Source organism: Saccoglossus kowalevskii, chromosome 3, assembly GCF_978046115.1.
Source record: "Saccoglossus kowalevskii chromosome 3, keSacKowa6.1, whole genome shotgun sequence".
In the NCBI taxonomy this organism is placed as follows: Eukaryota; Metazoa; Hemichordata; class Enteropneusta; family Harrimaniidae; genus Saccoglossus; species Saccoglossus kowalevskii.
The window spans coordinates 16,810,050-16,825,579 of record NC_140643.1 but is presented as its reverse complement, the minus strand read 5'-3'; the positions used below and the strand labels follow the sequence as shown (position 1 = coordinate 16,825,579).

The window sequence follows — 15,530 nt, the reverse complement described above, 5'->3', positions numbered from 1 at the left end:
AACTTAACAGCGTAAGAGCAAAATTAAAACCAAATGAATAATCAATGATTTTACAGTATTTTGTTTGCTGCCCTCTATCGTTGGAACGACGAGAACTAACGATTTGTGCCGTTTATATGCGTCATTGGCATTAATTAATTGTCTTCCATTCAAACTTCGCATGACACTTATGCAAACCCATATCACATACTTGCTAAGATTTTTGTTGTGAAATTTATTAAATCTGTTGTACATTATTTGGATTCTATGGTTGAACATGAACAATACCGATTTTACCACTTGTCGATCTATCGAATAACCACTTCGTCCAGCTTTCTTTAGACTACATCGTCCTGAGAATCTTGAAATAACATACAACTTCACACCGAAAGATAAACATACATACCAGTTTATTCGTTGTATCGATCCAGCGTGTCAATAGAAATGTGATTACACGCGACGTCATGTTTGCATAAAAAATACCGCGAACGCGATAAACAGCTGTGGCACTCTGTTAATGTCCCCAGACCTCTATTCTATCCATAACCTAAACAAAGAAGCTTTGTTATATTCCTATTTTCATCTTACAATACGTAGAGTATTGTCCCTCACTTATTTCAGAGGCCGCTGAATTTATGACCACGAGCTCGTACACGCGCCACCAAGAGACAGTTATTAGTGTGTATACATTCCTATGAAGTGAGGGTTATCTAGAACTGGACGGTAGCATATGGTATGTACAACAATATCCTGAATAATGCAGGAAAATCTTTATTATAATATTTATATAAACTTACAATATCAATTCAATGCTCTGACTACATGGAAGTTAGCACATTAAATAAAAATAATTTGACCAATAAATGTTATATTTCTGTTCTGAATACAAATTTGGCTGAAAATGTGACACAAAAAATTGACAAACCTTTCATTGGTTTGTTTTGTTTTCAGCATGGCAGCAGTCTTGGGTTTTTGGGGTATTTATTAGCTATTCCACTGCGAGATGCCCATACAAGCTGCACAAATACACATAATAGCAATAGATAGAACATGTAAAAAAAATATACACATTACTGAAAATCTCAATTATCGTGGCATATGGAACACATACGCTGCGGATTAACTGAGTTTCCCTTCTACGAGTTTTCATCAAACTAACAAACTTGGCGGGAAATAATTCTCCCTAAAAAAGGTAGTTTTTAACTCACGATATGTATCTAGTTTGTTCACAGTACAGTGGCCAGATGCGGACGATCGGTTGTGGTTCTACCACAGTTTACACGCCTAAGAGATGACACAAATTTCAATTTTGCGTATAATATCTAATTTAAATTGGTGTTTCCTAGACTTTCACAGACAGTGAACTGTTATGTCTATAATTTCAGCATTACTAATCAAATCATGATGGTTGTTTTTTTTTTGCAGGGTGCGGAGTACTCAGTTAATCATGTGACATCCCTCAGTCTGCAGACCGAAATACATTTTGTAAATGTGTTTACGTCACAAGTTGTATTAACAGTCAAATTATTTATATTAGTCTTTTCATCCCTTTCCTGCATAATCGGTAGAAGTTTAGTAGTCTGTTTGTCGATAGACCCTTACACCCTATCTATCTCTGTTTTGAATATGACGTAACACGTTAACAATGTGCGGGAATGATCACGGGATGGTAAAGCCATCTCGCGTTACTTACAATATGATTGACATCATCATCTATAGTCTGATTGGTCACCACAGTTCTGGCAATTAAATCGCATATAATAATTACGTCAACGTCCTTCAGTTCTGTTATTAATAATTAAAAATGGATTTTCTAGTACTGTAATTGAATTCTATTCGGGGGCGTCAAGTATTACTTTGCCGCCACAGAGTTTCGTGGAGGAATATACACATTGCAATGAAGGATACCTTCGCAGCCAAATGCATATCATTTCATACATCAATGAGAATTAAGTAGTATCTGCACATGTATCAATAATATAATGAACAACCTTTTGTGAAATAAGTTTGGATGTTGTATACACATACATAAAAACACTGACGATATCAAAATAGCCCCTGGAAATCTGGTAATCCTTCCAAAGAAGAGCCCATATTTACTCTTTTATTTAGTGAATATTAATCTTGTATATTATGTTACCTGACCATTATTTAAAATGAGCAATCGCCGCACTGCGTCATGTTCGATGTTGGTCCCTTCTGACACATGTCCGTATACAACGCGTGTAAAATACATTGTTCATTTACATGACACTGAAACTCGCGATGCGCGACGATTATGACGAGTATAAATCGAGAAAACGTGTTTTGTGCCTCATCATCTTTACACCCCCACTCCCACGAAGTCCGAGGTAGATGAGTAATGCTATGACACCAGTGATCCGAGTATTCCCGTGCGCAGTTGCCGAGTCTTCGATAGTTCCATAGCCACAAGTTGCCATGAATGTAGATATCAGCGAAGATTCACCCATCTATATTACCTTGAGCGGCAATCGCACATCGAATTACATGGCTTGTGAGCTTCTAAGATAGATAAGCCAGAAGCTAATCAAGATTTTTTCTATATCCATTAATTATGGATTAACATGTTGGCCTGGAAATGTAGTTTCCCAGCTTATGTTGTGACATGTCCTCCTTATTTGTTAAAAATTCATTATCTACAGTTTTGCTTATCTTTTGCCACTGCCGGGCGAAATATTATATGCAGAAAATTCAGAATATTACAGAATGGGGTATATGGTGCGTGGATTAGATGCCAAGATTGTTCACGCAACGAATGAGATACACATCGATGCAGCTTACTCAAATATATAGGCTGTTATATCAGGTGGAATGGCGTATGTTGTTGTAAAACAGATAACCTAATGAAAAATTCGACCTCTTAGTGTATCAATACAGGCGACAAATTGCCTTATTGTCACAAATGCATCATGGTTTTACCACAACAAAAAATGGTTGGAACCCCCCCCCCCCCCGTTTCCACTATCACTACTTGTGCCCATTTTTTTGTTTTGGTAAGCGTCTGCGCAATTCAATTCGTGTACGTACTCATAACTTTATTGAAGAACAGAAATGTCGACAATTCACAAACCCAATAATACAATTACAACTAACGAGTAGTACTCGGTCATGGAACAAATGTTTAACGGACAAAACCTCTCAAGGCTGAAGTGAATATCTAGTTTAACGTTACCAAGTACATAAAGAGAGGAATCCGCACTGGGAATTGTGCAATCAATAATGGCACTATTAGTTCATTTATATGTTATTTATAATTCATTACTCCGCTTCTCTCATTGAGCTCCAAATATGGGAGGTGGGAAATGCCAATGTGGAGATGAAATATAATTGATTTAATCTGATAAAGTCGAGCGCCTAGAATTTCATGTATTATTAAAAGCATTTATGAACAATGTACTGTTATATCATAAATTATATTATATAAAATAACAATAAATAATGTTATTTACGATGTGGACTGGTCTTTCGTGATACCGTTGCCACCGAGCTACGCGACCCCGTGGAATAAACTGGAGATGACGATGCGTTTTTTCGGCAACAAAATACCCGGCACAGGATTCTTTTAATCGCTATTCTGAAGTTTTTCTCTCTGAACACGTATAAGAACGGATTTATCATTGAGTTAGAATATTGTAGCCATATAGCGATGTCGTACCAAACGTCGGGAAACGTGTACGTGTTTGCGAACGCGTCCACGATCGTCGTTATTTTCCATGGCAACCAAGTGATGAGAAATACGCCGAGTAGGATTCCGAGTGTCGTTGCAGCCCTCACTTCACTTGATCGAGACTTCCCGGATGACTTGTGATGTGTTTCATTAACCGTTTTCTTTTTAATCGTGTTGGGGTGTGTTCTGTCCCTGTTACGCGTGTTTTCTTCGACGGTATTTGCCGATGACGGCTCGGTGTTATTGTTTAAAGAAGACTCGATCTCAAGTGACTGATTCGAATAGAAAGCTGGCGACACGTTTTCGTCGCTTGTTATTTGATGGAGATCGTTGGGGGTCTGCTCAGAACAATTGTCTTTTAAACCCTGTGATGAACCCGTCGAGAATTCGTCAAAACTAAATCCGATGTTTACGTAACTGGATAGTATAACTTCATCGCTTCTTCTGTTGTACTTGGCGGCCGCCACACAACCTGTTCCCGGGTCGCCATTGTCTGCTACTATATCTGACAAATCGTAGCTTTTTTGCTTTCCCGGCCAGAAGGTCCAACGTAACTTAATTGGTGTTTTATTCGAAGATTTGTTCTCCTTTTTATCACCAACTGATTTCGATTCATTCGCATCACCACAATCTTTTTCTGCTTTTAGTCGTTTAGAAAATAGACCTGCCACGGAAAAGTGTTTCTTTGATTGCGCGTCCTCCTTTATTTCGTTCGTTTCACCGGAAGATGCGCGTAAAGTGCTCGCCTTTAAAGCTTCTCCCCGTTTACGAATTATATAGAATATTTGGCCGTACAAAATTAACATGAAAAAGAACGGGATTACGACCGTAACTAGAAAGCTACATATTGTGACGATCGCGTTGCCTACCCACTCCACGTCACATTCAACCCGATAGTCAATAACGCTCTCCCCAACAATGTGTTCGTATAGTATCGTGATGGGCACTTCGGTTACAAGGCCCAATCCCCACGCAACCCCAATAAACGTCAGTATGAGTTTTTTCGTTCTTTTGACGCGATAGCGGAACGGATATTTGACAGCCAGAAAACGGTCCAAGCATATGACACACATGTGGTACACCGATGTTGAGTATACGAACATGTCAATGCACAGCCATACCACACAAATTGTCTTTCCGAACTTCCAGTATGAATTAAGTGTAAAAGAAATCATGAACGGCATTACCAGTAGACCGGCGGCAAGGTCGGATATCGCTAGACTGAAGTAGAAATAGATGGTCAGTTTCCGTAGACGGCGAGTGGTTATAAACGCCGCTATGATGAGAGTATTCCCGACGATCGCAAATACCGTAATCGTCACGGCCGCTGTCATGAGTATGATGATAAGTCCAGACGAGTACGGCGATTCCGGCAAAAGGAATTCCGTCGTCGGCTGTACCGTACTGTTACCAATAAACCATGTCGACGCAGAACCAGGTGTCCAACTGGCGGTGTATGGATTGCTTTCGAAACTCTGGCTAAGTTGTTTAGAAGCTCCATTATGAGACGAGAAAAACCCGCTACTAGTGGTTGTAAAGAGAACTTCGTCAGCGCGCCCAGTTGCTTCATGCATAGCACCTAGACTATTTCCAAAGTGTGTGAGCCAAGCTCGTTCCATCCACACGCTATCTACAATGATCGATAGTTTTCCACGATGGCGCCCATCTCTCGAATAACAACGACAGAGAGATAATATCCACTGAAGCACAGTTGTTGAAATATATCTGCATAAGAAAGGTTGAAAAATTAATGCATTCACAGATCTAGACAAAACGCCAAGGGCCAATCATATCGCTAATCGTAGTCGGCTCACGTTGACTAACAAGGCTACGACTTGAAGAACGCCAAACACCGAATATGTTATAATTAAAGGGCGGCAGTCGTCGTGCCGCGTCCTGTTCGATGTGGGACTCATAGCGACGTATACAACGCGTGTAAAATACATTGTTTATTTACATGGAATTCGAACACGCGCTGCGCGACGACCACCGCGCTTTAATTTTTAGTTATGTTCGTACGCTTAAATCTGTAATTGTTTAAAATATGTTATTTCATTTTATACATTGATTTACCACAATATAGTGAAAATAGGTGACACATGGGGTTCTCCTTTAAACTGAAAGTTATTTACGAGGCATTGTAACACATTTTCAAAATTACCACACAGTTACGACAGAACGTTCTCGTCTGTATTTATTACCCTATGCAGTAAAACGTTGTTCATAACGGCGTTCTTATCAAACAACAAACATCCATATTTTAAAGATGTAATGTAATCTTTATGGGAAAATTTTAAAATATAATAGCCATCAGTCAGCTGAATGGCAACTTTTTCTGATACCGCTATTGAAGAAGGCGAGACGTAGAACACGTGCGTGCTCAATCCACAACAGCGCCTGGTACGTCGAGACCACGTTTCGGGCATCGTTTGAATAGAAACTCTAGTTTTTGACAGCGGTGTGGGTAACTATGTCAAATAAGCCGCAAGACTCAGGCTGTTTGAAACTAGGCTAAGGAAAACGGGCTTCAAATGTGAACTCGTTACTAATCGTTAGAGAGCTGTTTAGTAAACGTGACCAACGACGATAATTTAATCACAGCTACGATAGTTTGTATTTGTTTTGAATAGTTCCAAACAAGAAAACAGTAAATGTTGATGGAGTAATTTCTGTCGATGTCAACTGAATATTCAGTCTCTTTGGAAATTGGCATCGGGTTTACGGGCCCTTTCCCGCCCCCATAAACATGCTATTATTTAAGGTGACTGCATACTTTATACAAAAACGCCTATGCATACCGTAGCCATGGTAACCACACCATAATAGATATGTAGACGAGTATATTGCACGGCTATGGAAACATTCTCCAGTAATTCCACATTGGAAGTTAATCACTATACCAAAAAATGTAAAATGTACCATACACTGATAGTAATACCATATTTATATAAAATAACCAGAGATCTACATACATGACTTCAAATAAATAATTGTCTCATTCTGACCACACTTTGTCACATCTTTTACCTATCCAGTTTCCGGTGAGTATATTCCATTCGATAAACTGCTCATAGCAGTGTTTACTAGCCACTTGTCGTACCGTGTTACGACACAGAGTGTGTGTTTGTGTGTTTTTTGCTGGTACACTTAACGCGGGCGGCTACCTTCGCATTGAGGTCATTTATTTTTGTGGCCGGGTAACAGGAACCAATATATATCGTTTTATCGCCTATTCTGTGGGCCACTGTGATACAATTGTATTTGTATTTATATCAGTTCACTGAGACATTAACGACGGGATGATCGACGACCACACTATTCATTAACTATATAATAATTGCATTATAGTATATGGGCAAAGGGTGCGTCAGTTCGTGTTATATAAACACTGTACCTGCTAAGGTAGAAGCCTGCTCATGAGTTCAAATACCCAGAATTTATCCATTTTTAATAAATTTTATGCGGGCAATTTTAATATTTACTTTAAAAAAAGTTGGGGTTCACCAGCTTAATTTTCGAGAAAATGGTGGTTGACGGTATTTTTGTGTATACTGACCATTGTGGCAGTAAAATAGTCTTTTTACCATTGGTTCCCAAGGCTGAAATATTATGCCATATCTGAAATTGTAGGCTAGTGACATAGGCTAAAAAATGATATATTGTTAATGACGGGATACTTTTTGTTTTCCTGAATTATTTCAAAAATCGGGGTTTTAAAAAGTGTCGAAAACAAGTGTTGCTTAACATTATGCTCTATGCAATTGTTCTAAAAATAAGTTTCTCAAAATTCATTACTGTAACACACAAAAGAATGCTATTTTAATAAATTGAACCATTGAACATTGTCAAGCGATTTATGACCAACTTTCTCAAAAATTATGAGTAGGTTTAATACACCACTGCACTCTCTGTGTCTGGAACAAACAACAATTTACACAAAATTTGGTTCATACATTAAACCTCATTGCATTATATTGAGCTAGTGGATTATGATGAGCGTGGTGACTTACTAGCTTGTCGAGAACGGTGGATTATATTGAACTCAGTGGAGATTAAATTGTAGTAAGTGGCTTATACTGAGCTAATGAAATTTTCGAAGTCGGGGGATTATACTAAATTAAGTGGCTTATGCAGAGCTAAACTGAGCTAGATTATTTTAAACTAGGGAATTACATCGAACTACATGGATTATATTAAGATTGTTTTGTGTACAGTTTTTTTATGTTGAGCCTATGGGATTATATTGAGCTCAATGACTTATGTTTATTCGAGCAATGAGCTCAGAGGATTAGTTTGAACTAATGGATTTTATCGATCTCAATAGATCTTTTGAATTCATGAATTATTTTAAGCCGAGTGGATTATATTCATCTCATTGAATTCTATTGAGCTAAGAGAAATATGTTTATCTCACGGATTGTATTAGGATTATAATAATGTTAAAGGACTATATTGATCTTAACAAATTCTACTTAGCTCAGTGGATTAATTAGAGCCCGACAGTTTATATTTATATAAGGGATGAACTAAGAATTAACTTCGTCGTTAACTTTTAAAATAACAATAAACGTGCAATATCCCCCCCATCGTCTTAAAATGATCTAAAGCGCTCAACGGGTGTGCACGATCAGAGATATGATGAACCATGGTTTTACAATAAACAATTAATCAAATAATTTGTAATCAGTCACAATCAGACCTCTTGTCTGGAACACGGGTTAATGACATCAATATGACAACATCGTTTTTTTGTTACTATGACAACGACATACGTTAGATGGGAAACTGTGATAACTACATTCTTTCGATCTTGAAGTAATACGATTCAATTATTTCCGAGTGTTCGATGAATTGTCATGTTTCTCGCGGTGAAGTGATGAAAATACCATGGAAACACGTCAATAAAAGTCGGAATATAAATGTAAAAAAGCATATCGCATCACAACAGCGGAATAATCCAGTTATCTTGAGGAGCATTTGAACATGTTTTAAATAACAACAATTGGTCATGGTCAAATTCGATAAAAGGAGGACGACGTAGTCATTGTGAATGTAATGTTGCATGATTTGATTTGACTTGATCGGGCTTGTCCGCGTATTTGAGTGGATTGGTGCAACATACTAACGAGACCGTCAAGCCTCTCAACTTGGCGGCCCAGTTACACGTAGATGACAGAATGAGGATGAGGAAACATGTCGCTCAAAAGACCATATTAGCAAATGGTCATCAGTGTCTCGTCCAGGGAAAAACTAGACGTGTTTGTTTTTTCGCCTTAGAAAATATTTCATTTTTTTTCCGTGATCGCGTCCACTGTTCCAAAATTCGTAGTACGTTAGTCGTCACGTGACAAGTACAGAGAATATAAGACTACTCGTGGGGCGATTCGAGTCTCGTGAATCTCTCGCTCTCGACGATATCTCGGCGGCCATAGATAAAACCTGAAAGCAAATTTATCATGATAGCAGTAATGCTAAGAACAAATTTTAGACTGTCTCAAGCGCGCATGTACTAAGCAATTTGACAACATCAGTGTTATAAAAACAATTGAATGCTGAGTAGTGCTTCCAGGTACGGTCGCCCCATAACGCTATGTAACACAATTGAGTGCATCCAAAAATAAATCAATAAATTCTTACGCAATCGGGGAAATGCGTTATATTGAATGGCCACGTGACTATCATCGTGTTATCAACACGAATTGCTCTCATTAGAAGCTCGTATGAAACTCTTGGTTGTATTTGTTTACATAAACTCTTCAATTTTACTTGAACTCTTCTGTAATTTCTTTGAAATCATGTAGCGCCTCGTTGTACCAGATTGTGTATTATTGCTGCATACATAAAATACCAAGAAATGTTTTTTCCCATGTACTTTTGTTATTTAATGATATTTCTACTCATCAGATACTAGTTTTGTCTATATGCAGAATTTAGGATTTTTCTGGTAGTACCATTACCTGTATTTGTTAATTTTACATTTATAATTCGTGTGTTTGTTGATCTAAGTTAAAACAAGTGAAATAATGTACATTGTATTTGTCTATTGGTTGGAAATTTCAAATATTACATCGGACACTTTTATTACGTCCAGAATATCGCCGAATGGTACAATCGCACCTTGCCAACTTTAAAATATCTTGTAATACACATAAGAAATGATTAATCAACACATATACACATGCATTAGTACAAAATGCATTGGTCCTCACCTTGCATACTACGACACACACTCTTGTGATAAGGAATGTGCAACGAATTAAGTCTGCTATGTTCATATTGGTTATTCTGAAACGTGCATTTCCATAAATATCATTCATTCAGACAGACAAGATTCCATTGTCCCATATAACTTGCGGAATAAAGTACATGGAGTTCGATATTCTTGAGGTGAGTATTGGCGGAAGCGTCGGAGCAGACGACAATCACGGAGCAGTCGAATACATTTGTAAAACCATAGAGTCGGCGTGCACATCGTAACCAGTTGTAATTGAATCAATGACTGATTACCCAATAGGACATGCTTGGCCACTCTTGATTAATAGGCTGTTACAGATTAAACGTGTGGGTTCATAGAAACTCTCAATAAAATTTAGAAGTCTGTTAATGAGGATTACTTGGTTCTGTAAAACAGCTGTTTCGAGTGAATTGTTTGTTCATATATAATAAGAGTAGTAGTTGCAAAATGTATATTACCTTACAGTGGTATGAGCATACGAATCCACACTAGGACTAATGAAATGGACAAGAATGCTCCGTTTCGAGGTTTCTATCTTATTTTGTCAAACCACTATGATAGCTCAAATTTATTATGAATTAATACAAAAAATATAAATCTCACTTTTATTTTTTTTAGGTTATTATTGATTTTTTGTGTGCTTTTTTTTTGTTTCATCGACTATGTTTGGATTTACATATACCGACTACTAGTAGTGTTGTTTGTCTCAGTTACAATACATTTTTTCCAATGAATGATTTATAAACTTATTTTATTTTTTCGTTAATAGTTTTTCAAAGTGTTTTGTCATGGTTTCTAATCCGTTTTCAATGGCTTATTGTTCCACCGACTTTAAGTCATTATATTCAGTATCGATTAGTTTAGCATGGACTTGCTGGTCAACTTCAATGTTTGCAACCTGAAAATCATTCGGTCGGCAACAAATACCATGGAGTATATGGGGTTAGCTTAGTTTTCACCTGTATTAACTTACAACTTCAATATGGACATAACATACGTCGTTCGATACTCCATTCTATAGATCAAACTAAAAACGTTGCGTTAACGGAATATTCGTCACTACTACCCACATACACTGTTTGTTATACGTACTTAAACAATCATAGAGCATGCGCACTCGAGAATGTCATTGTTTCATCAAACAAAATTTCAGACGTGCGCTACAAGAACATTGTTATCATGTCATGATAAATCATAGTCCAATGTATTCATCAACATTGAATATCAAATGTCAATTGAACTAAGTACGTGTTTCCGTCCATATTGAATCTTTAAGTAAATGGCCCACGGTAATGTGTATTACTACCCATGCAACTAATGAATTAGCAAATATTATGCTTTATTATGCTTTTATCGATGATGTTATCAATGTGAATTCCCCAAAAACGTGTCGTAAACACAGTGTTATTTTTCACGCATTGCGTTAGTATGGCGCGCCCGTTTTAAGCGAGCTTTTCGGCAAAACTACATATTTACCGCTAGATCATTTGCGAAATAATAGATGTCACAAGTGACAAACAACCTCTGCATATTGAGACGAAGTATTGTAAATAAAGTGACCCTTTCTAATCGCTCGACAGGTTCTATTCGCTATTGGTCGACAGGTTCAAGTTACGCTCTAATTGGTAGAAGTAATATCCGGTAAATCAGCCTTTGTCGTTACGCATGCGTAGTTTTCACTTCTGCTTAAAAAGCAAGATGGTGGATGATGATTCGGGAAAAAACACGTCCTGGCCAGTGTTATCAATTACGTTACCACCTTCATTAAATCTGGACACTGGACACGTTTGTTATCAATGAGGTGTGGTCACGTGACCTATATCATGTCAGTAACTATATATTTAATTGCTCTGATATTTTTTTTTTTATTTTTTTTTTGCAGCTGTTAATGCATACTAAAATTTTAAACTTTAGTTTATTTCAGTTTCCGTCATACTTAAATTGAAATTACTGTCACGTATTCGACAAACACACTTGCCTGGATCCGGTAGAGTGCAATGCAATAGCACCACTGCGCTGATGGCATGCAACAATTTTACGGGATACGTTCAGTTCGTCACAACTAAAAAGTGGTATTCGACAAGTGAAACTTTGTGTATAAAGTTGGCACCATGAAACCACGTTACCACAATGGTATGTACATTCATTCCCGTCACAAAGGCACCATTGAAATCAGGTATATTTCATGAAGCATACAAAATTGCAGACTTCGTGTCGTCCCGATTTATCGGTAATTGCGGCTTGTGATTGGCAGGATATGGTAGGAGAGGTGCAGTCATTAACGGAGCTGTTTGTGGAAATGGACATTTCTTAAAGAGGAGAACTTTTTCAATGTGAGGCTGCGTATTTAGATCATTTTTGGGACAGTGAAATTATTTATAAATAATATATTAATGGTATGTGTTGAATGTGCTGGTATCGGGTCATTTTATCGAGGGGCGAATGGTTTACTCAGTTTCTTTCACGATACCTTTCCGGGGATCTCCGTGGTATACATTCTGCCTACTTTCAAAATGAAGTGAACCATGGGAGAGTGCATTGGATTACATGTTCAATTAAACGCTACATGGGGGAATATTATTAATTTCCCCTTGTACTTAAATTACCATCTCAACAAATCATTTAAATCAACATTGCTCGTTTTTCTGCGTTTTTTATATTGCTGCGTGCTGAAGCTCGGGCAAGTAACAACATCGGAAAGTAATAAGGGTCGTGTTCTTCTCTACAAAGCAAATGACAACAAAGAAATATACTCTGTAAGGAGGTATACATATTCGCAACATTTTATGGAAGGAGCATCCATTCGGGCACAAATGGGGTAGATAGAATTGGACTCGATATTCTGGCGGCAGAACCTATCATGTTGGGAGTACCACCCATCACACATAAAACGTTATCGCGAAAAAATACAGCTTAAGAGGTGACAGGCTTGGCACAGAGCGGCGGACATCGCCAACATTACGATAGACTTGTGTTTTTCAATAAATGACAAAAGCCGGGTATACCACGTAACAAACACGGTACAAGCGTCTACAAAGGACACAAGTCTCTTGTTTGTTTCGCGGTCTACCCGGCTTTTGCCATTCAGACACTCATATATAATAATTTATTTTATTGAACAAAAAGCAAACAAGGGACTGTGTACAAGTATATTACGGCTTCAATGACGCCATATGAAGTAGGCACTCCTACGGACGCTCTCAGTTCTATTGACCCAATAGAGAGTAGGGTGATATACTCGACTGAATAGTACTTTCAGAGTTGTATGTCGTTGTTATTCTGGTAAATGAAAGGTGGCAAAAATAACGGAGAATCATTAAATTAGTTGTAACGCTGTTTTGAACTTGTCTATTAATATTAACAATTTGTAATTAGATATTTAGTAAATATCAGAGAATAAAAATAAAATTGGGTGTAAAAAACGGTATTGGGTATAATTCGGCGTATATTCACACTGTCTGTTATTATAAAATATACCTCTATAGTATACACTATAGTGGCATTTTACGTAGTTTCAACGCACACCAACAGAACACTGAAATATCGCGCTGATTGCCGTCCCATTAGTCTAAGATAAGAGGTGATGTGTTCCAACTCTGGATTATACAACGAGATAAGAGCCACAGTACTAGTAATCTTTGGACCGATACGAATACACTACTCCCCGGAGGATTTCCTTCTTGTTTTTATTGAGATACAAATATCGATATGAAAGATCGAGTAGAAACAAGCAATCGTGTTCTTACCTGTATATTATAGCGGTCTCAATGGTCCCGCGTGGTGCTATGACGAGAATCACGTGTCATTTGGTCGTTGATCACAGTCTAATGGCAACGTACGAAGTAGTGACTTGCTGAAAATACGCTGCGCTAGGACGTGACATCGCTTTGGTGTTGTGCTCTGTGATCACTGCACTTCGTGGACTGATGCATTAGAACAGCAAAAAATAGTCCAGTGGGCGGAGCCAATGTAACGGACGGGTGACATAACCACGCATGCCATACTAATTCAATGTACTGACAGTTTAATGTGCTGGGCATAGAAAGGCTATTTACAGATCATGACAATAATGAAGTATACAACTTCCATTTATTTATTTATTTATTTATTTATTTATTTATTTATTTATTTATTTATTTATTTATTTATTTATTTATTTATTTATTTATTTATTTATTTATTTATTTATTTATTTATTCATTTATTTATTTATGTATTTATTTATTTATTTATTTATTTATTTATTTATTCATTTGTTTGTTTGTTTGTTTGTTTATTTATTTATTTATTTATTTATTTATTTATTTATTCGTTTATTTATTCGTTTATTTATTTATTTATTTATTTATTTATTCGTTTGTTTATTTATTTGGTGAATTTAGTCTATAAAGTGGATGGTTGCTAGCAGTCACAGTGTTTAAGGATAAGTTCGTGTTGCTTTAAAAAGAGCACGAAATAGCAATACATAATTTACTGTTACTTGACTTTGACTATTACTGTCAAGACAGCCATTCCTTCCAATCTACTTTAATTTCGCTGATAAAGGGCAAATTAGGACGCATATATTGAAATTTAACCGAAAACCTTTCAATTAATGGACGTACAATGCACGACTCATTGAATTAATATGTATCCATTGTAAACAGTGTAATTGCGTTCAGGGCAAGACCTAAATTGAAATACTCGTGTTTTAGTTGTTTCTTTTAACAGCCGTTGACAATCGTTATATTTCTTATCACACAATTTACTTCAGTTTAATGACAGAAACACAGATACACCAATATATTTATATTTGTAAAACATACTCCTCTATATGTCTGATTGCAAAACACCTGACCAATCACAACTTTTTATTCGAATTGCTTACAACGAGTTAATTAGATTGAACGGTCATAAAATACGTCAAACGTGTGACAAAATTCTAATGGTGGATATGCGGAATGCAAATTAAGTTTTGTTTTTTTTTCAATTTTCAATGAACGTAATCCATAGCGGAATTAGTGAATGAATATTGACTAGCAAGACGGACAATGTCTTAATACGTGTATTTTCTATCCCTCCGAGGAATTGAAAGCGAGTCCCGAGGCCGAATGAGTATGATGCTAATGACCGAATATACCCTTGAAATATCACATCACACGCACATACTAATCAGTACATGTTTTTTTTTTCTCATAAACGACGTAAACGTAATGGCCACACGACTTTACTCCATGATCAAAATAAACACACATGCAACTTCAAAAAAAAATTATTCTGCCACATTGGATTTACTGTACGCGGTTTAAACATGTTGTTTTGGTTTATTTAATTATTTCAATATTTTTAAAATACTTAAGAAATCGAACGTGTACGTCAATATTATAATTTTTTTCTTAAATAAATGAATACCTAGCAAGGTTAAAATAACGAATGGTTGAATGAGTGTGGCTGGCTATGAAGAAGTTACAAACTAAAATTCGAAACGTTGTCAGGGTAGTTTATACTGCTTATTGCTCTACATCTGCAAACACAGAACCTCATTTTGATAAATACCCCAATAATTTAACGAATGACTGTAACTGTCAACCATGGCGTGTAATATCCGCAACATAGATATGTTCTACGAACCGCACTTTATATACATCC

At 36.8% G+C, this 15,530-nt stretch overlaps 1 protein-coding gene across 1 annotated transcript; it reads right to left on the bottom strand.

The window, feature by feature from the left end:
* Positions 1-3,014: 3,014 nt before the first annotated feature.
* LOC102807429 (muscarinic acetylcholine receptor M2-like) lies at positions 3,015-5,286 on the bottom strand. Its single transcript, XM_006824308.2, has one exon. The coding sequence runs from the start codon at positions 5,284-5,286 to the stop codon at positions 3,442-3,444; it is 1,845 nt and encodes a 614-aa protein (XP_006824371.1). The 3' UTR covers positions 3,015-3,441.
* Between the last annotated feature and the right edge of the window lie 10,244 nt (positions 5,287-15,530).

Excerpts from the sequence above, each read along its gene's own strand:
- LOC102807429 (XM_006824308.2), bottom strand. The coding sequence starts at position 5,286 with ATGGAACGAGCTTGGCTCACACACTTTGGAAATAGTCTAGGTGCTATG.